The sequence below is a fragment of the Camelina sativa genome, chromosome 5 (genome assembly GCF_000633955.1).
Source record: "Camelina sativa cultivar DH55 chromosome 5, Cs, whole genome shotgun sequence".
Lineage (NCBI taxonomy): Eukaryota > Viridiplantae > Streptophyta > Magnoliopsida > Brassicales > Brassicaceae > Camelina > Camelina sativa.
In genome coordinates, this window is record NC_025689.1 from 2,350,642 (window position 1) to 2,371,409 (window position 20,768).

The window sequence follows — 20,768 nt, forward strand, 5'->3', positions numbered from 1 at the left end:
AAACAAAGATTCTCTACAATTCTGCTTTCTTATTTTCATTCATCATATTCCTTTTTAAGAGTTTACTTTCCTGGCCGAAACTTCCTATTTTACAACTTTCTTTCCTCTTTTTACGTTTTTCCTTCTTCAATACAGCAACGTAACTAGCCTAAGTATAATTCAATCAATAGTCCAATGTTTGACTAATTGGAGGGCGCACTGAGGAAGTGCTAAGAAAAATAGAGTGCCAACTTCTTAAACAAGTTTGTTTTAAGAGAGAAAAAGTAGCAATTATTGTTATGTTTTATGTTGAAACTCGTAAAATCTCTTGCGACAGTCAGACACGGTATATGCTTAAATAGTGATCATTCTCAAACACGTACGGTTCTTAATAAAACCATATTTTGCATGAAATTAAATGTGGTCCTTTGTTTTTCATGCTCAATGTTACCAAAACAATGCTTGTCAAACTAGTTTGCTTGTAACCTAAGAAATATACCGATATGCGTGTAACCTAAGAAACATGACAAAAGTGCATATAATAAATGATATCAATTAAATAGAAAAAGCAATCCCCTAATAAACAGAACATCGTCTAGCTAGGGTAATAATGTTTCGGTGAGGAGCGTAAGTCTATATATATACACACAGGTGACAGGCCTGTATATATACATGTAATCAACGGAAAGTGATTATCAGTATCTCACCACAAACGTTAATTATCAGGAAAGTGATTAATATATTATCAGAGAAAAAGCCCAATGGCTTTAACCCGATGAATTGGGCTTTTAGAGTTTAGAAAAGCTCAATAACTTATTGTCGGTTTCTTTTGACTTATTGTCGAATTCCTGATTGATTATGTGTTGATGGTCATATAAATTAGGGTTGGAGAGTCCTGTGGGAGATTTTAATTGATTATCTCTAATCCTCTTTTTGTTTTTTTTCATAATCTTCCAAGAATGTCGTCTTTCGCCTTGTTGAAGCTACAAGAAACCAGTAGGCCCCCGACTTATAAGGTAATCGGATTTCTTCTATATTGTGGATCTCTCTCTCTCTCTTTTGCATCATCAAACTCTCATGATTCTATTTTTTTTTTTTTTGGTGTAAAGAACTGTATGATGCTTTAAAACCATATCATCAGCGGCTGGAAGGGGAAAGTTTCTATACGATCCCTGTACCAACCGTCGACGGTGATTACTCTCTATCGAGGCAGTTGGTGTTACAGAGCCGATTGTTTCGCCCCGATGCTATTGAATCTTTTAAGCTTGGCAAGAATTTGTTGGATGATGAGCCCTCTGACGTGGAAACTTGCATTTCACGATCAACATACGAACCACCTTCTCCTGATTACTGTCCTTCTCCTTCTTTTAACTGGCCTAATTCTCCTCCTTCTTACTGTCCTTCTTCTCCTGTCTACTGTCCTTCTTCTCCTGTTAACTGGCCTTCTCCTCCTGACTATGCACCTATCCTTGACAATAATGAATCCCCTTATACCTCCTTTCCCTACGATGAGCCAGTTAAGGTAATTTTTGCACTCTTGTTTACGTAATTCTGGGGGGTTTTTATTTTATGCTACTGATCCATATCATATCATATATATATATATCATTATTCTGATTTTGGACCCTCTCCATCCATCAGAGTTATTATAGACAGGATGATGGCCTGTTTGGTAAAGTTGGGCTTCACTGCTACAATCTGCAAAATGTAAGTTTCTCTTTTATCTTCTTCTTCTTCTTCTTCTTCTTCTTCTTCTTCTTCTTCTTCTTCTTCTTCTTCTTCTTCTTCTTCTTCTTCTTCTTCTGTTATCTTATCAAATATATCGTACAAGTTCTTAAATATTATTCTCATCTTCTTCTTCGCAGCGGACAAACCTTGAATATTTCTGCCTAGACGACAAGGAGTATCCTCCGCTTGTAAAATTTTATGCAAGGGATCCAACTCGAGAGTTTTCCATTTACGAGTTTTCCATTTGCGAGTTCTTCACAAGGGTGGTTGAGTCTGCCAAAGATGGCTACAGCTTGAGTTTCATTACAACCCAATGCACATTATTGCCAGGTAATTTGTAAATTGGTTATGCATCTCTTGTTATTATTATTATTATTATTATTGTTATTGTGTCCTAATCTTTATTTCTTGCTCGTCATGTCATGTCATGTCTCCTTGCAGAGAAGGAAGGCTTCCCAATCTGTGACCACTTTGACAAACTTGCCGTGGATGCTTTCTTCACAGGTGATATGCCCAACTCGTTGCCTGAGGTTACCACCACCAGTGATAACCTGCAATTCTACGAGGTATGTTTCCCTTTTTAGCCCTTCACAGATTATTTAGAGGAAGCATGCCTAGCTAGAGAACACATTTTGACTTGATTTTTTGCAGTTGAAAGAGTCAGAGCTGGAAGAAGAAAAGGAGTGGCTTCTTCTCTACTTGGAACTCTCCTTGCGCACCAATTCTTTCCCGGTGAGAAAAAAAAAAACACAGAATTTGACAACAAAAAGAGGATAGGAATTTGTGTACTAGGTAGCTTATAATGACATCTCTTCTTGATGTTGTGTTGCAGTTCTCATCACTGGGTGAAAGTTCATTTGACCTGAAAAAGGTAATTGTGCTAACCAGAGCAGATGTGTTTTCTAAGAAGAAAACCAAGTCCGAGAATGCAATCTTCTACATTACCTTCACATCATGTGGCCCTCAAGACGGCATTCCTATCATAAGGAATGCTATCATAAGGAGAACAATGGATGGAATTCCAGGTCATATGTCCCTTGAAGTCAAGTCTTTGGTGTGAAAGCCACCATTATGTCTTATGTATTTAAGAATCTAACCGATCTTGGTCTTTCTTGAGACTAAGTTAAGAATGCCTTGTCTTGTCATGCAAGTGAAGCACCGGGTTTGTCGTTTATCTCTTTTATTCGCTTTATATCCCTTTTGTTTGCATATTTACAGTATTTACCTATATAACTTATATGGTTGTTTCTCCATCTCTCTATCTATCTTCTTGTAAGAAAAGGTCATCTACACTAATCTCACCTTAGTTTACACTGTAAATTTGAGTATAAGATACTCTCGTCGAGGCTGCCTCTAGATTCCCCGCTTTCTGCTAAAGTTGATTGTCTCCTTCTGCGTCATAGCTTATACGTTCATGGTGATGATGATAGATTTAGCTTGCAAGTGTTTTGTACAAGTTGGCGATGTTTCTGTTAATCGGCAAACCTGAATTCCCTTTTTCTCTCTTCTTAATTCGATCCTTGGCTTGGCTTGGCTTGGCTTGCTGTTTTGCTTCTTCCTTGCTTGTCATGCAAGTAAAGTAATAATGACTTCGAATTCCGTTTTGGTTCTACATGAAATTGTGCAACGTTAAGGAGCACCGGGTTTGTTGTTTATCTCTTTTGTTTGCAGTATTCACCTATAATTTGGTTGATCCACACTTATCTGTCTACATGTAAGAAAAGGTCATCTACACTAGTCTCACCTCTGTCAATTTGGAGTATATGAGTTTTGACTCTGTCTTTGCTGCCTCATCTCTTCTATTTTGCAGTTTCATTCTTATTTGAACGCCTAACATGCACTCTCAAAGTCCTATCATAAAAAATTCTTAAAAAAGGGCGCATTAAGAAACCAACCAGTCTAATGGTTCTTCATAATAACAAGCTGTAAAAGCGACAGTTTTCACAGGCTAAAACGGTTAACTGAGTCTATTATATATGAGTAACCCACATGAATTTTTAGAACTTGGTTACACAATATTCTTCAAACCCCTGCATAGACAGCCATTAGAATTTTGACAGCCATTAGATTTTTGATTTCATGTTAGGCGTAAACAAAAACATTGAGAATACAAAAGAGAGCATGCAACTAGATCACAAATACAAAAATATAAACATGATCATAAGACAAAATTCAGTGGTAACTGAGAGGCGGCTGAGATGCGAGACGAGTCCTAGTAGACTGGAGGGGTAGTTGACAAGTGTATTCAGCGCTGAGATGCGAGACGAGTCCTAGTAGAGTGCAGAGGTAGTTGACAAGTGAATTCAGCGCTGAGATGATAGTCGAATCCTAGGAGATTTTACTTATGTTTTATTTATATTTTATATATGTTTTGTTTATTTTTTGTTAATATCTATTCAACATTTCAAAGAACCAAAATATGATTAATTTGTTGTCATATATAAACAATCATACCTACAATTTATATTTATATAGAATTTAATGTAAACTATACTCAATGTATAACAATCAAATAATTTCTATATATATATGATTTTATTATAGTCATAAATAATATAAATATATAAATAATTAGAAATACATATCATTTGCATGGGTAAAGTAATCAAGTTTAGACATATACTCTGTTCATCAATAAACTAAAGTTATAAGCAAAAAACAATCTGAACAAGGTAAGCTTTAGCATCAACTCCAAATTTCATAATTTGTATAGATTGTATCAACAAAAGGTTTTTGCACTCGTCGTTGCTTCTTTTTTAGAAATAGATTTTCTAACCGAACTGTGGAATTTCTTATCTATCTCTCTGATACATGAAAGATCATAAAAACAAAAATAACATCAACAATCCAACAAGAAATTTCAAATTATAAATTTTCAAATGGTCATCAACTAAAGCTCCAAATAAGTTGTAGAAATACCATTTACCATTAACCTTTTCAAATGAATCAAGTTGAATAAGTAATTAGTCAATCATATCAAAAACAAGAAAAATCCAAATTTAGTTAGATGTATTTAGGAAAGTAAGAATGAAGAATATTTTTTTATTCAAAATTCATGATGGATGTTAAATGTTATACTGAGAGAGAGAAAAATGAATGTTAAATTGCTAACTCAATTATTTATTACAAAACATTTACCCCAACTAATGTTATAACGGATATCTCCATGTACCTGGATGAGATTGTTGTCAACCTACACACTTATATGCGGGTAATAGCGTAGTAATGTTATAGAGATGTTGTTGGATACGCTCCTTAGTGGGCTCATTGTAAGGAAGGTTTTGTCGGGAGATTTGTTTACGCTTTTTATTTTAAAAATCCATGTTATTTGTTTATTATTAATTTTTCTTATTTCATATTTTTAATATTTTATTTGTATTAATAGAATATTTATAATGTATTAGATGTTTGAAAATAAAATGAAAAACCACATGAAAGTTGAGAGCTTGTATTAAAATTTTATACAAAGGGATAATTTTAATGAACTAACAAATTTCTAATGTGACAATAAAAAGTAGATGGTATGATATCTGAGAGTCTATTTTATGTATTTTAAAAACACATATGTAAAAATATCTTACTTATGTTTTGTTTATATTTTACATATGTTTTGTTCATATATTATATATGTTTTGCCTATTTTTTTGTTAATATCTATTCAACATTTCAAAGAACCAAAGGTCCAAAATATGACTAATTTGCTGTCATATATAAACAATCATACCTATAATTTATATTTATATAGAATTTAATGTAAACTGTATAACAATCAAACGGCACCTTTCTACGATTTCTCTCTCTTTACCCTAATCCTCTCTTCCTAAAATTTCTTTCTGCCTAGTAGTAATTTGGTTCCTTTTTAAACACCTTTCTTCGTTGCTAAACCCTAAGTGGCCGCCGTGGAAGGGCGTTTGATTTAAAACATGTCACAAGAGCTGTACGATAGATTAAAAAGCCTTTCGAAAGCTGATTTCGTTATAGAACTATTAGGGACTAAAATTGAACGACTTGCAGAGGAGCTTAAGAAGATTCATATATAAACAATCATACCTACAATTTATATTTATATAGAATTTAATGTAAACTATACTCAATGTATAATAATCAAATAATTTATATATATATATGATTTTATTATAGTCATAAATAATATAAATATATAAACAATTAAAAATACATATCATTTGCATGGGTAAAGTAATCAAGTTTAGACATATACTATGTTCATCAATAAACTAAAGTTATAAGCAAAAAACAATCTGAAGAAGGTAAGCTTTAGCATCAAACTCTGGATTTCATAATTTGTACAGATTGTATCAAAAAAGGTTTTTGGACTTGTGTTGCTTCTTTTTTAGAAATAGGTTGTATTCTAACTGAACTGTGGAATTTCTTATCTATCTCTCCGATACATGAAAGATCATAAAAACAAAAATAACATCACCAATCCAACAAGAAATTTCAAATTATAAATTTTCGAATGGTCATCAACTAAAGCTCCAAATATGTTGTAGAAATATCATTTAGCATTAACCTTTTCAAATGAATCAAGTTGAATAAGTAATTAGTCAATCATATCAAAAACAAGAAAAATCCAAATTTAGTTAGATGTATTTAGGAAAGTAAAAATGAAGAATATTCTTATTCAAAATTCATGATGGATGTTAAATGTTATATTGAGAGAGAGAAAAATGAATGTTAAATTGCTAACTCAATTACTTATTACAAAACATTTACCCCAATCTGTTTTATGTATTTTAAAAACACATACGTAAAAATATCTTACTTATGTTTTGTTTATATTTTACATATGTTTTGTTTACATATTATATATGTTTTGCCTTTTTTTTTTTTTTTGTTAATATCTATTCAACATTTCAAAGAACCAAAAGTCCAAAACATGACTAATTTGCTGTCATATATAAACAATCATACCTACAATTTATATTTATATAGAATTTATTGTAAACTGTATAACAATCAAATAATTTATATATATTGATAATTTTATTATTGTCATAAAATAATATAAATATATACACAATTAAAAAATACATATCATTTGCATGACTCGATTAACATAACAAAAGTGCATATAATAATGATATCAATTAAAAAGAAAAAGCAATCCCCTAATAAACAGAAAATCGTCTAGCTAGGGTAACAATAGTAATGTTTAGAAGAAGAAAAAAATTGATTGAGCTAGATATGTGTGTGGAAAATAATGTTTGACTCACTTCCCTCATATTTGAATTTCATCTCAACGAACTTCTTTGATTCCACTGTCGATCTCCATTCTTTAAAAAAAAAAACAATAGTACAGATATATAAACTCTCAGAAAAGTCAGAAACTTATTAGTCAGAGGACTGATGATCTCGACTAGAGGACCTCATATGATGATGATGGTGGGAATCCATGTGTTTATGACGTTTGTGAGAACGCTCTTCTTCTTCTTCTTCTCCGCGTTTTGATCTTTTGCTCAATCCAGAAACTTTACCCTTGTTGTTACCATATCTATCTTCCGTACCTCGTGATCTCTCTTTCCTATCGGAACGGGACTCTGTCCTAGAACGCTCCTCTCTGTCTTTGCTGCGTCTTCTATGCGAACTGTGTGTGTGTGAGCTCGACCTGTGACTGTGATTATACCTATGGCTGCTTCGCTCTTTAAAATCTTCTTCCCTTTCTACAGAACTCTTTTCCCGATAATAATATCCTTCCTCTCTATCATCCGACACACTTCCTTTTCTCCTCGGAGGTGATGGGATCTGCATCCACAAACAAGCTATAGTGCTTAGAACTTTATCATAGGGGCATTGAATAATCCCATCAATATGTCACTTCCTCAGAAGAACAAGTACAAAAGACGTGATAAAAGCTAGCTAGCATGACACAAAGAACAGAGATAAAGTTTGAATGACTGTAGATTGGTTCTGAAGTTAAAAGACAAAGTAGACCTGTGTGCGTGACATATATCTTCCCTCAGGTGGAAGCTGAATGCCGAGTTTTTGTAAATCTTCATGAGGGATTGGTCGCCTGATATCAACAAACAGAAAGACTGCCCACTTATAAAAATACTTATCGTTTTGAAGGAATATGAAAGTTAGAAGAAGGTTCATGCCAACTATGCTTTGCTGCTGGTGTTAGATCTTTGGACAAGCTAAATGAAGAGCAAAACAAAACCGTACAAGGGAGCGCGGAATGGTCTTTCTCGTCCTCCAAAACGAAGTTGTCCGGATTCTTTCCTACCACCAAGACCACCTCCTGTTTAGAGAGAAGAAGGTGGGCATTAAGATAATAACTCCTATAGACAGTTCATAACAGACAAAAAAAAAAGAAGTTAAAGAACGGCAGACCTAGTCTTCTTGGTATCCATCCAGGCATCAGTTGCTGCCGATTGTAATCAACAATAATCTCTCTACCATCTATTAGTGAATGATGAGCATCCTGTAAAAACATCACAAACATTCTCAGTCTGACATACTAAACCAGTTTCCAGAAACCAGCATGTACATGGATATGTTCAATGCGTTGTTGGCTTAGTAAGGATTTCAGACAGCTTTCAAGAACAGAAACAAGAGGTAAAAACGCAAACTTTTAGCATCACAGCACCTCATAAGCACGGAGCATATCCTTTTCGCTCTCAAATTCCACAAAAGCATATCCTCGTGAAGAACCCGTCACTACAAAAGGGGATCAAGAAGAGGAGACTCAAAAAGACAATAGCTTGGTAGAAGCAACAAACCAAAGATCATAAATTTCCTAAAGATGAAGCAAAGTGCTGCTGATATCATAAGCAAAATCTTACCAATGTGCCTAACCAAGCGCAAGTTCTTAATCCTACCATACTTAATCATCACCTGTGAAGAAGAAAATTCCATAATCATACTCAAAACATAGTTTACACGAACATTAAAAAAAAAAACTAAGTGAAATTCCAATTATTAACCTCTCGAAGAGTATCCTCCGTAGTGTGATGAGAGAGACGACCCACGAAGAGAGTAGAGTAAGGATCTCCAACAGCTTTCGAATCACCAGAAGGATCATCTTCCAGAACAAACCAAAATCAATGACTATTTTAGAATTCAGAAACGCAGAAACACTGAAGAGAGGAACAGAGAGAAAGAATGAGAGTATACATAAGCCGGCGTTATAACAGAGGAGAGCTCGACGGACGCCGTTATCATGTGGAGCAACATCAGTTCCGTCGATGCTTCCGGCTTGAATCGGATGATACGACGTCGCGTAGAACACTTTGTTCACGACGTTGTTTCCTCCGCCGCTCATATCCTTCTCCCTCTTCTCTCTCTCTCTCTCTCTCACGGCGGCTCCGGCTAGTCAACAACGATTCAATGAAATAAAGAATAAAACGTCGTCGTTCCAATTGACTACTATTTTAAGCCCAATATTTATAAATTGGGCCTATTAAAGCCCATTTAAGCTGAAATCTCACCAAACCCATAAGATTGTTTTCTTATTTGATTTGGCGGAATTGCTTTTTCAAAAAACTGGCGATGAATTCCTGATTGATTGTGGTTTGATAGTACTATAAATTAGGGTTGGAGAGTCCTGTGGGAGATTTTAATTGATTATCTCTAATCCTCTTTTTGTTTTTTTTTTTCATATTCTTCCAAGAATGTCGTCTTTCGCCTTGTTGAAGCTACAAGAAACCAGTCGGCCCCCGACTTACAAGGTAATTGGATCAATCTCTCTCTTTTGCATCATCTAACTCTCATGATTCTATTTTGTTTTTTTTTGTTTTTTTTGTTGTTGTAAGGAACTGTATGATGCTTTAAAACCGTATCATCAGCGGCTGGAAGGGGAAAGTTTCTATACGATCCCTGTACCAACCTTCGGCGGTAATTACTCTCTATGGAAGCAGATGCTGATACAGGACGACTGGTTGCGGGGCGATGCTATTGAATCTTTTAAGCTTGGCAAGAATATGTTGGATGGGCCCTCTAACGAGGAAACTTGCTTTTCACGATCAACATACGAACCACCTTCTCCTCCTTACCATCCTTCTTCTGATTACTGTCCTTCTTCTCCTTCTTACAGTCCATCTTCTCCTGTTTACTGTCCTAATTCTCCTCCTGCTTACTGTCCTTCTCCTGTTTACTGTCCTTCTCCTGACTTTGAAATCCCTTTGACCTCCTTTCCCGAGGATAAGCCAGTTAAGGTAATTTTTGAACACTTGTTTACGTAATTCTGAGGGTTTTATTTTATGCTACTGATCCATATCATATCATTATAATTTATATTATATATTCTGATTTTGGACCCTCTCCATCCATCAGAGTTATTATAGAGTGGGTGATGACTTGTTTGGTAAAGTTGGGCTTCACTGCTACAATCTGCAAAATGTAAGCTTCTCTTTTCTCTCCTTCTTCTGTTTTTTTACCATTTTTATTGTTTTGTATCTTGTAAAATATATCGTACAAGTTCTTAAATATTATTCTCATCTTCTTGGCAGCGGACAAACCTTGAATATTTCTGCCTAGACGACAAGGAGTATCCTCCGCTTGTAAAATTTTATGCAAGGGATCCAACTCGAGAGTTTTCCATTTACGAGTTTTCCATTTGCGAGTTCTTAACAAGGGTGTTTGAGTCTACGAAAGATGGCTGCTGCTTGAGTTTCATTACAACCCAATGCACATTATTGCCAGAGAAGGAAGGCTTCCCAATCTGTGACCACTTTGACAAACTTGCCGTGGATGCTTTCTTCACAGGTGATATGCCCAACTCGTTGCCTGAGGTTACCACCACCAGTGATAACCTGCAATTCTACGAGGTAGGTTTCCCTTTTTAGCCCTTCACAACCATTATTTAGAGGAAGCATGCCTAGAGGCTAGAGAACACATTTTGACTTGATTTTTTTGCAGTTGAAAGAGTCAGAGGTGGAAGAAGAAAAGGATTGGCTTCTTCTCTACTTGGAACTCTCGTTGCGCACCAATTCTTTCCCGGTGAGAAAAAAAAAAAAACACAGACTTTGACAACGAAAAGAGGATAGGAATTTGTGTACTAGGTAGCCTATAATGACATCTCTTCTTGATGTTGTGTTGCAGCGCTTATCACTGTGGGAAAGGCCATTTGACCTGCAAAAGGTAATTGTGCTAACCAAAGACGATGTGGAGTCTAAGAAGAAAGCCAAGGAGGAGAATGCAATCTTCTACATTACCTTAAAATCCTGTGCCCTTCAAGACGGCAATCCTATCATAAGTAATGCTATCATAAGGAGAACAATGGATGGAATGCCAGGTCATATGTCCCTCGAAGTCAAGTGTTTGGTGTGAAAGCCACCCACCATTATGTGTGTTATGTATTTTTAAGTATCTTGTCGTCCCATTATGTCTTATGTATTTAAGAATCTAACCGATCTTGGTCTTTCTTGAGACTAGTTAAGAATGCCTGTTTTGCTTCTTCCTTGCTTGTCATGCAAGTAATAATGACTTTGAATTCCGTTTTGGTTCGACATAAAATTGTGCAATGTTAAGGAGCACCGGGTTATCTCTTTTGTTTGCAGTGTTCACCTATAATTTGGTTGATCCACTCTTATTTGTAAGGAAAGGTCATCGACACTAGTCTCACCTCTGTCAATTTGGAGTATATGAGTTTTGACTCTTTGTCTTTGAGATTTACTTGCATTCATTTTCAAAATTGTTTGCTGCCTCATCTCTTCTGTTTTGCAGTTTCATTCTAATTTCAACGCTTAACATACATTCTCCGAGTCTTATCATAAAAAATTCTAAAAAAAAAGGCACATTAAGAAACCAACCAGTCTAATAGTTCTGTATATATGAGTCACCCACATGAATTTAATACAACTTGGTTACACAATATTCTTCAAAACGATACTTCTCTCTCTCTCTCTCACGGCGGTTCCGGCTAGTCAGTCAATAACGAACGAATCAATGAAATAAAGAAGATTCGTTTATTTGATTATTATTTTTTAAGCCCAAAATATAAACTGGGCCTATTAAAGCCCATTTAATTGTAGGAGTTTTGTCACTATGTTGGCGGAAACTCCAACGGTGGCTCGATTTGGTTAGGTAAAGAATCATCTGATTTGGTTAGGTAAAGAGTCTCACTGGAGTGAGTTTTTTTTAGCACAAACCACCAAATCTGGTAAAAAAAATCATCTGATTTGCAGATCAAATGATGCTTGTTCGATCGGTGTTTCGATCTCAGTTGAGACCCTTTGCCTCGTCGGGTGGTCTACAGTCTGCTTCTTGCTTTTCTTACTCTTCTTCATCTGCTGCTTCGGCTGAAGCTGAAAGGACCATCAAAGAAGGTCCCAGAAATAACTGGAGTAGAGAAGAAATCAAGGCCGTTTATGATTCTCCTGTTCTTGACCTCCTCTTCCATGGAGTAATTTATTTTCCCCCTTCTCACTTATTCACTTACTCTTCCCTTTGTTGTTTACAAATTTGAAGTTTGTGTTTCTGCAAATTTACATCAAAAATGGGGATGAAAGTATCGATTTTTAGTTTAGCCCTGAACTTGAATCTCTTTGAAACATTTGTCTTAACTTCCAGGATTCTTGTCTGAGGAATTTAGTGTGTGTTTCTGCAAAATTACAACATTAATCTGGATGAAAGTATCGATCTTTTAGTCTATTTCCAAACCAAATTCATTTGGTTGCTCATCTGATCTTGTTATCAGTTGTGTTTTACTTGAATGACGATGTTATGTGTGCTGTTTGGGCTTTCAGGCTCAGGTTCATAGACATGTTCATAACTTCAGGGAGGTTCAGCAATGTACTCTCCTCTCCATAAAGACTGGTGGGTGCAGCGAAGACTGTTCATATTGTCCTCAATCCTCCAGATATAGCACTGGAGTTAAGGCACAAAGACTTATGTCTAAAGATGCTGTCATTGATGCTGCAAAGAAGGTTAGCGGTTTTCTTGTGAATTTATTTTGCTGAATGTATGTTCCTTAGCATTATGTATCAGTTAGAAACTTGAGGAATGTTCAAAATTGGTAGGAAGGTTTCATATTCTAGCCTCATCATCGAACTTTGCTTCTATCCCTTGATGTAGCATATTTTAATTAATCTCTTTACTAGCCACTTCCCTTTTCTCTGTAAATCTAGAAGCTTGAGGATAATGACATATGAAAGTGTAGTATCCGAGAATCTTGAGAATGTAATAAAGGTTCTTTCTGATTTGAATTAACGAAGTTAATGCGTTGTTAGGCAAAAGAAGCTGGCAGCACACGTTTTTGTATGGGTGCTGCTTGGCGAGATACTATTGGACGGAAAACAAACTTCAGCCAAATACTTGAATACATCAAAGAAATAAGGTACCTTTCCCTTGTTATTGTTGGCAATATCTGAGGAGTTATTATAATACCTTTTAAAGTTGGACTTTCATTTTAAATCTCCTTGTTTCTGTTACATTACATATGATCTCCTTGCAACTGCTTTCTGTATTAAAGCAACTGCTCTATAGCCTTAAAATATGATTCACAGGCTACGATCATTAAAAAAGTGTTATGGATTCTTTATTGGTTTTTTTAATGATTTTGAGTGATTTTATCTTTTTATCTGTTAAGTCATCCTGTTAAACTGAACTTGTATCCATGAGAAGAATGAACATGATGTTGAATGTGGTCTCTTGGCTGTAACATCCTTATACTAACTTTCTTGACTCTCACTTTGCAACAGAGGCATGGGGATGGAAGTTTGCTGCACCTTAGGCATGATTGAGAAACAACAAGCATTAGAGCTAAAGAAGGCTGGCCTAACTGCGTATAACCACAATCTTGATACTTCAAGAGAGTACTACCCAAATGTTATCACTACTAGAAGTTATGATGATCGCCTTGAAACTCTTGAGCATGTTCGTGGTGCTGGAATCAACGTCTGTTCAGGTAACTTCGATATGAAAACAAAGAAATTCTGATTCTATACGAAAACCTGTCTCCATCTTGATCATTACAATCACTATTCCCTAATATTTGTTGATTTGATAAAATCCATATGGATAAGAACAACAAATGTGTTCTAAAGTCTTTTCTCTTTACCGATGAACAGGAGGAATCATAGGGCTTGGAGAGGCAGAAGAGGACAGAGTAGGGTTATTACACACACTAGCAACACTTCCTTCTCACCCCGAGAGTGTTCCCATCAATGCGCTGCTTGCAGTGAAAGGCACTCCTCTTGAAAACCAGAAGGTAAATCTCCACAACCTAAAAACACAAAATGCAAGTCATAGCTACATTGTGGTAAAAGGTATTTGAAAACTTTTTATGTTTTTGTTTGCAGCCAGTTGAGATATGGGAAATGATCAGGATGATTGGAACGGCACGTATCGTAATGCCAAAAGCAATGGTGAGGTTATCTGCTGGGAGAGTCCGGTTCTCAATGCCTGAACAAGCTCTCTGTTTCCTTGCTGGTGCAAACTCTATCTTCACCGGAGAGAAGCTTCTAACCACACCAAACAATGATTATGACGCTGACCAGCTCATGTTGAAGACATTAGGCCTCATTCCTAAACCGCCAAGCTTCTCGGAAGATGATTCTGAATCAGAGAACTTCGAGGAAGTTGCTTCCGCTACTCACTAGTATTATTATCCACTTCATTGTGTTTTTTTTTAGTGCAGTCCCTTTTACCATGTAGTATGAGTTGACGGTTTTGTGATACCACAGTTCGTTAATCCTTATTCATATATGTCTAGATTTTCATCTGAAAGTAAACTTGTTATTCTAGAGTGTGATCAAAGTTGAAGAGAAAAGGTGCAATTGAATCTACTATTTATAATTAGAAGTTAGCAATAGTGTTTTCAAGGTTGATATGGGCTTAACAACTAAACCGTGGCCCATGTAAAAGCCTATCAAAGCTTCAGATATTACTAAATAGTAATAATACCAAGTCAACATGCTTGTTCTGTTCTGAGTGAGATCGTCGTCCTTGTTCACGGAAGAGAAGACTAAGCAAAAAAAAAATATTTCTTTTTCTGCGATGCCTAAATCAAGCAGATGGGTCAATCATCGAGCTCCCTCTAAGACTAAAAAGTTGATTCTCTTCTTGTTTCTAGCCTTTGTCTTCTACCTCTACAGATACCCTTCTTCTTCTTCTCCATCCACTGTTGAACACTCGTCCCGTTCCATCTACAATATTTCCGTTAAGGTATCATCAGCTTAAACTAGGCATATTTAGAAGCCAGTAAGTTCACTTCACGTCGATGTTTAGTCCTGATTCTGAATTTATCATTCGACTTGATTGAATTGATTTGTAATTTGAGTACAAAGATGTGATTTTTAAAAGGAAATTAAAAGGATTGATGTTAATATCGTAATTGCTTAGGGATTTAGCTAAGATACTGAAATTTTATGTTTTACTTAGGGATTTAGCTAAGATACTGAAATCTAGATGAGTGCCTTCGTTTAGTGTTAGCTGGCTTTGTTTTGTGTTTTGCTTTTTGCTTTTTAAGTGAATCTTGTAATGACACTATGCCGTTTAAGTTCATGAGTTCTACAAGGTTATTTGTCATAACATTATAACTCGTTAACTGAAAATGCAGGACATCGAAGGTAAAGATGTGAGTTTGAGCAAGTTCACAGGAAAAGTGCTTCTTATCGTCAATGTAGCCTCTAAGTGGTACGCTACTAAGTATTCAGTTCTTCAGAAATACATATTCCATCTCCTAAATCCTCACAAACTGTATTTTCCAACTCGAACCGTCTCATGTAATGTGGAGAGAGATTCAGTTGCATCATTTTATAAGTTATGTTACGAGTTGCATCTACCATCTAGTGTGATTATGATACAATGGCTTACAGAAGCGTTGCATATAATATAATGGCATTATATCTAGAATCTTGTTGTCATGAATGGGCAGTGGTCTAACACATGGAAACTACAAAGAGTTGAACATTTTGTATGCCAAGTACAAATCTCAAGGTATGTCTCTTTATCTTGCTGTGGCTTTCTTAGGCTTATTATAACTAATGGAATAATTCTTTAAGTATTGAGGAAAGCATCGTTTCACGCAGGGCTTGAGATCTTAGCATTTCCTTGCAACCAATTTGGCAGCCAAGAGCCAGGGAGCAACATACAGATCAAGGAAACAGTTTGCAATATATTCAAAGCAGAATTCCCAATCTTTGACAAGGTCTCAAAAACTTTTGCTCTGTGACTCAAATTTTCTCACACGGTTTCATATCTTTGTAGTTGTTACATGTCTTCTTTTCTTATGCAAGATTGAAGTCAATGGAAAGAACACTTCTCCACTTTACAATTTCTTAAAAGAACAAAAAGGAGGATTGTTTGGTGATTCTATCAAGTGGAATTTCGCAAAGTTTCTGGTAGACAAACAAGGAAATGTTGTGGACCGATATGCTCCAACTACATCACCTCTTGAAATTGAGGTTAGTTGATGTTTCCCCTCTTACATTGCTATCATTTCTCTAAATCATATAAGGATCTTTTTTCTCGCTCTTCTTTTCGCAGAAGGACATAGTGAAGCTATTGGCATCTGCTTGAACAAAAATGTTAAAGGTGTGTTTTGTGCTAGCCCCCAATGATATCTATCTATATCAGATAAATCTCGCTTCCCTCTCTGGGATAAGACAAGAAACTAATTCATGAGTTGTAAGTTATAATGGTTAGATAAAGTTCTATGTGGCATGTGAACATATATATCTGTAGTTAGAACTTGGAATGCAACTGTTGCCAAACTCTTAGGGACAGTTTGGTTTGTAATAATTCTTCCAAGCTCATGGGTGAAACATAGAAGCAACAGAATCTTGTGAAATTGGTAACACACATCTAAGTTACAAGAATCAGAACTATTTTCTCTGGAAATGCTCATGGAGACAAAGGAATATAATGTGGACCGTTTTGGTGCAGGACAGAAGAGCAAAAGCATCGTATCAAACATGTCTGGTACTGAGAATGAGAGCCACTTCTATACTTATCCCGTACCTACCTGTATGTTTTATCTAACACCATTCATGGAAAAGAAGATGCTTGCTTGAATCTGTGAACCACATTTTCTGTAACAAGACCCCAAATATGTTTATGAAATATCAATAAAGAACACAGCTGTTGCATTTATTTCCTCTTATTATCAAATCATTCATTACAACAATGTCCTAAGCAAAATCTTGGTTGATCATTAATTCTTTTATACATACAGTCAAAACAAAGAGCTTTACAACAATGGGTGTGTATCCAAGCAGGTCCAGTCTCTTAAAGAGATTTCACTCCTGCAAACTTGTTCAATCATCTTCTTCCCCCGTCCGTTGATTCCTCAACTTTTTGATTGATCAATATCCAAATCTCTTCATCAAGTACATAATCTCACAGTACAGGCCACAGCTTGTGCCCAAAATTTCAACCTTGCTTTAACATCATCAGGATTATCACCTGTTTTCACACAAAAAAAAAAACATAATCAGAAAACCAAAACTAAAATCTATAGAATGCAAATTGAAAAGAACTTTGAAAAGAAAGAGACTTACCAGGACTAGAGATCTTCCAGCTAGCAATAGGACTAACAGGAGAATCAAGAACCGACGATTTCTTCTCCGGGGAAGAAGAAGAAGAATGGTGATGATGATCTTGATCGATGAACTTCTGACTCATGGAGTAACAAAGCTCAAGAGCAGGTAAAGTATTACAAAGCTCAGGGATCTCCTCGTAGTTGAAACCAAATCCAAGATCCACACAACCTTTAAGCTCCTCGAGATCATCGTCAGTTAAACTCTTGGTTCTCTTCAAATCATCGTTGACCGCTGAATCTAAAACGTAGCCTTCTAACAACACATTGCTCTTCTTCTTCTCCAGCTTCTTCGTCTGCTTCTTGGACTGTGAAACACCAAAGCCATTGTTGAACTCTGCTTCTTCATCAGATCCACTGTAAGAACAAGAACTGAAACTGGAGGTAGTAGAGATCTCGCTGTCGGAATCAACGTCAGCTTCGTAGGAAGAACAACGAGAAAGATGAAGATCTGAGTCGCACATTGTGAGTCTCCTCTGTTTTTGTTTTGTTTGGAAGGGATGTGAAAAGGTGAAAAAAAAGAAAAGTGAAGAGAGAAAGAAGAAAGAAGTGTTGCTTTATAAAGAAGCTTATTTTTTATCGGGCGGCAATTATTTTTATTTTTGTCTCTTTCTAATCATCATGTGGTTACTAATCAATTTATGTATGTTATCATGTATGTGATGATATAAGATGATCATGTCATGGATGTGTGAGTAAAAATTGGGGGACCACCATGTGCGGCTAGAATCTAGATCATCGAATCATCGTCAGAGAGCACCTTTTCCACCAATTATTATTATTCCTCCACCGCTTTTTAAGCCCTTAATTAGTTAATTATATACAAAAATTCATATTAGATGTGTAATTATCAAATATTACTTCGAAATTCATAACGAATTGGACTAGTTTACACAGTTTCTTCATCAAAATATAGTTTAGAAGCTATAGATCTTAGCTTACGTGTGGAGGTTGAACTTAATCTTAACAAATCTAAAACTCTATTGTCAAATAAAAATATTAACACTACAACTCATTCGCTAATTATTTTTTAGAGACTACATACCTTCATACGTCATTTAACCATTTTCTATGATTACAAAAAAAGACTACTAATTCATTCATATAATGGTTTAATTAGGTTTTTCAACTTACATTACCATAATATTTCCATATATATAGAAAGTCTTTTTTTTTGGTGCAAACTTTACATGTTAAGAAATAAAAAATCTGTTTTTTTTTTGTTATGGAACTCAGATAAAGTTTTCGACCATCATTGGTTGATAATGTGATATCCATTATTTCCATCGCAAGTGATTCTAATATTTCTAACACCAAGAGATAAATCTCTATATAAATTGGTTGTATATACCAAATGAGTTTTAGTCCCTCCAGTAGAATTTGTTGAAAATTTAAACACAAAAACGAAATGTGCAAAACAATACTAATTATGTACAATATAATAATATTACATGTTATTCATATAGAATTGTTATGTATGCACACATATTATTATTCCTCCACCGCTTTTTTAGCCCTTAATTAGTTAATTACATATTAGATGTGTAATTATTAAATATTACTTCCAAACTCATAATGGACATTAGTTTACACTTTACACAGTCAGACACTTTAGTTTATGTGGGGAGGTTGAAGGTAAATCTTAACAAATCTAAAATTCTGTTAACAAATAAATATATTAATACTACAACTCATTCTAATTATTTTCTCAACAATATCAAATGAAATTGAAGAGACTACGTACCTTCATACGTCATTTAAGCTTTTTTATGATTAGAAAAAGACTATTAATTCACTGATCTCTTTAATTAAGTTTTCTGATCATAATTTTTTTTTCGACTTACATTACCATAATATTTCCATATATATAAACTTAACATGTGAACAAATCTGCTTTTTTTCTTTATAATGAAACTCAAATAAAGTTTTAGACGATTATTGGTTGATAATGCGATATCCATTATTTCTATTGCAAGTGATTCAAATATATCAAACACCAAGAAATAAATCTCTATATAAATTGGTTGTATATACTAATGAGCTTTAAGTCTCTCCGGTAAAATTTGTTGAAAATTTAAACACAAAAAACGAAATGCACAAAGCAATACTAATTATGTACCATATAATAATATTATCATATTATAGAGTAGTTATGTATGCACACATATTTCATATCTAACTTCTCGCGGCCGCAACAAGAAGTCGTTGCTCCAAACTTGTTAGGTTGCTGCAATTTATTCTATTGAAAACAGATCATTGCACTCAACATTAATGAAAAAAAGTATTCAATTTAATAGAGACTTTGGTATTATGTAGGTGAATGACTAAACTACTAGATAAAATAATGATTTATATACAAATCTAATTACAAAACAATTCACCTTCGGCCTGCCAATAAGTCGTTGGACTCGAGATGCGCCACGTCAATTTTACATTTTCAACCCTTAAAAACAAATTTTTAATACAAGTAACTTTAGATTCCGCTAAACATTTGTTTTTTTTACTAGTATTATTTTATTTTGTATTTATCGAATAAAAAGTGTGGCTCTTCAACCCTTCTATAAGCTTGATCGACATATGTTTTTGGCATGCGATGAAGTTAGTGCGATGAAGCTAACCCGTGGAATTACTATTAGGGTCGGCTACCAAATACCAAAGCGAGATCATATTATTTGCATCCATCGCTAATTTTATTTATTGTTATCTTTGTAATGTATTGACGCAAATGGGTGATTGATTACTTTGTATAACATTATTGTATACTTATTTCAGCGGTTTTATATTTTAGTTAGTTATGATTTATATTTATATTTATCACTTTAGAACATATACGTATGTTACATGTTTTCACAAAGAACTCAAGAAGAGTATATCTATTTTGTATTATTGTAAGATACATATTGTGGTTTATATAACGAGCTTTTTTCATAATATTATGGATTAGTTGATGTGTTTGCTTAGCATAAGTAGCAACTATGTATACAAAGCGGAGATAATAATTGAGTTTGATGTATAAGAATATTAAATCCATACATAATACTATGTATTAATCATTGGTTTAATAAGAAATACACTCCTTTCTGCTAATAATTTAAGTTGGTAACCAATCCTCATAGCTTTTGTACGAAAACTCTTTGCTGTAAACAGCTAAATATACAAACATAAGAATTCATAAAGAAGAAATATTGTAGAAGCCAAAAGAAGATTGCTTCTCGAAATTTCTAATGGAAAATATAACTATGAAAGAAAATTCATATCGTGGTCCAGCTTTTGGTGAGCTAATTGGCTTCATTGACAAATTAACATGACTTTGATATATGGTGCGCCGGCGTTAGATGGAGACAAACGTGTCATGTTAATATATCTGACATTCATGTCATTTATTATGTCATGACGATGATGGTCACATGACATGTTATAATTACAAAAAACATCATAGTTCTTTGCCATGTGGGATATATGTATAGTCAATATAAAAGCAAGATAAGAGGGCATAGCGTTTGCAAGCCAAACCATAAGTTACCCATATTATTTGTTCCTACAGAACGAAAGGCTCCAAATG

General features: G+C 34.8%; 5 protein-coding genes and 1 long non-coding RNA gene across 8 annotated transcripts; 4 read left to right on the forward strand and 2 right to left on the reverse strand.

Moving 5' to 3' along the window:
• Positions 939–2,999, forward strand: LOC104788797 (UPF0725 protein At4g29550-like). Its single transcript, XM_010514578.1, has 7 exons — positions 939–975; positions 1,089–1,501; positions 1,621–1,686; positions 1,845–2,037; positions 2,149–2,273; positions 2,359–2,439; positions 2,540–2,999. Exons 1-7 carry the CDS (start codon positions 939–941, stop codon positions 2,765–2,767), a joined length of 1,143 nt encoding a protein of 380 aa, XP_010512880.1. The 3' UTR covers positions 2,768–2,999.
• On the reverse strand, positions 6,916–9,039 carry LOC104785017 (U11/U12 small nuclear ribonucleoprotein 35 kDa protein). 2 transcript variants are annotated; one of them, XM_010510137.2, is made up of 8 exons: positions 8,842–9,039; positions 8,652–8,749; positions 8,511–8,562; positions 8,315–8,385; positions 8,059–8,149; positions 7,891–7,966; positions 7,660–7,738; positions 6,916–7,470 (listed from the first exon to the last, which is right to left on the reverse strand). In XM_010510137.2, the coding sequence occupies exons 1-8, from the start codon at positions 8,987–8,989 to the stop codon at positions 7,060–7,062; spliced, it is 1,026 nt and encodes a 341-aa protein (XP_010508439.1). In that variant the 5' UTR covers positions 8,990–9,039; the 3' UTR covers positions 6,916–7,059. The 2 variants fall into 2 exon arrangements, with proteins under 2 accessions (XP_010508439.1, XP_019101208.1); XM_019245663.1 differs by lacking the exon at positions 7,660–7,738 and having other exon boundaries at positions 7,389–7,470.
• LOC109133025 lies at positions 10,020–10,373 on the forward strand. Its single transcript, XR_002037896.1, has 2 exons — positions 10,020–10,065; positions 10,176–10,373. It is a non-coding gene; the product is annotated as an uncharacterized LOC109133025 (long non-coding RNA).
• Positions 11,747–14,411, forward strand: LOC104785018 (biotin synthase). Its single transcript, XM_010510139.2, has 6 exons — positions 11,747–12,070; positions 12,414–12,593; positions 12,897–13,003; positions 13,368–13,573; positions 13,737–13,876; positions 13,968–14,411. The coding sequence occupies exons 1-6, from the start codon at positions 11,858–11,860 to the stop codon at positions 14,265–14,267; spliced, it is 1,146 nt and encodes a 381-aa protein (XP_010508441.1). The 5' UTR covers positions 11,747–11,857; the 3' UTR covers positions 14,268–14,411.
• On the forward strand, positions 14,589–16,761 carry LOC104785020 (probable glutathione peroxidase 3, mitochondrial). 2 transcript variants are annotated; one of them, XM_010510141.1, is made up of 7 exons: positions 14,589–14,832; positions 15,227–15,303; positions 15,545–15,606; positions 15,699–15,817; positions 15,906–16,073; positions 16,156–16,203; positions 16,555–16,761. In XM_010510141.1, exons 1-6 carry the CDS (start codon positions 14,665–14,667, stop codon positions 16,186–16,188), a joined length of 627 nt encoding a protein of 208 aa, XP_010508443.1. In that variant the 5' UTR covers positions 14,589–14,664; the 3' UTR covers positions 16,189–16,203; positions 16,555–16,761. The 2 variants fall into 2 exon arrangements, with proteins under 2 accessions (XP_010508443.1, XP_010508444.1); XM_010510142.1 differs by having other exon boundaries at positions 16,560–16,761.
• Positions 16,738–17,739, reverse strand: LOC104785019. The gene is made up of 2 exons (XM_010510140.2): positions 17,169–17,739; positions 16,738–17,073 (listed from the first exon to the last, which is right to left on the reverse strand). The coding sequence occupies exons 1-2, from the start codon at positions 17,668–17,670 to the stop codon at positions 16,994–16,996; spliced, it is 582 nt and encodes a 193-aa protein (XP_010508442.1). The 5' UTR covers positions 17,671–17,739; the 3' UTR covers positions 16,738–16,993.

What these genes read in the sequence shown, in the direction of transcription:
- LOC104788797 (XM_010514578.1), top strand. Translation starts at nt 939, where the DNA reads ATGTCGTCTTTCGCCTTGTTGAAGCTACAAGAAACCA. An exon ending in ACTGCTACAATCTGCAAAAT is followed by an intron (nt 1,687 to 1,844) that starts GTAAGTTTCTCT and finishes TCTTCTTCGCAG; the next exon opens with CGGACAAACCTTGAATATTT. An exon ending in CCAATGCACATTATTGCCAG is followed by an intron (nt 2,038 to 2,148) that starts GTAATTTGTAAA and finishes GTCTCCTTGCAG; the next exon opens with AGAAGGAAGGCTTCCCAATC.
- LOC104785017 (XM_010510137.2), bottom strand. Translation starts at nt 8,989, where the DNA reads ATGAGCGGCGGAGGAAACAACGTCGTGAACAAAGTGTTCTACGCGACG. An exon ending in CTGTTATAACGCCGGCTTAT is followed by an intron (nt 8,750 to 8,841) that starts GTATACTCTCAT and finishes TTGTTCTGGAAG; the next exon opens with ATGATCCTTCTGGTGATTCG. An exon ending in ATGGATACCAAGAAGACTAG is followed by an intron (nt 7,967 to 8,058) that starts GTCTGCCGTTCT and finishes CTCTCTAAACAG; the next exon opens with GAGGTGGTCTTGGTGGTAGG.
- LOC104785018 (XM_010510139.2), top strand. Translation starts at nt 11,858, where the DNA reads ATGATGCTTGTTCGATCGGTGTTTCGATCTCAGTTGAGACCCTTTGCC. An exon ending in GAATACATCAAAGAAATAAG is followed by an intron (nt 13,004 to 13,367) that starts GTACCTTTCCCT and finishes ACTTTGCAACAG; the next exon opens with AGGCATGGGGATGGAAGTTT. An exon ending in CTCCTCTTGAAAACCAGAAG is followed by an intron (nt 13,877 to 13,967) that starts GTAAATCTCCAC and finishes TTTTGTTTGCAG; the next exon opens with CCAGTTGAGATATGGGAAAT.
- LOC104785020 (XM_010510141.1), top strand. Translation starts at nt 14,665, where the DNA reads ATGCCTAAATCAAGCAGATGGGTCAATCATCGAGCTCCCTCTAAGACT. An exon ending in GTCAATGTAGCCTCTAAGTG is followed by an intron (nt 15,304 to 15,544) that starts GTACGCTACTAA and finishes ATGAATGGGCAG; the next exon opens with TGGTCTAACACATGGAAACT. An exon ending in AATTCCCAATCTTTGACAAG is followed by an intron (nt 15,818 to 15,905) that starts GTCTCAAAAACT and finishes TTCTTATGCAAG; the next exon opens with ATTGAAGTCAATGGAAAGAA.
- LOC104785019 (XM_010510140.2), bottom strand. Translation starts at nt 17,670, where the DNA reads ATGTGCGACTCAGATCTTCATCTTTCTCGTTGTTCTTCCTACGAAGCT. An exon ending in CTGGAAGATCTCTAGTCCTG is followed by an intron (nt 17,074 to 17,168) that starts GTAAGTCTCTTT and finishes GTGTGAAAACAG; the next exon opens with GTGATAATCCTGATGATGTT.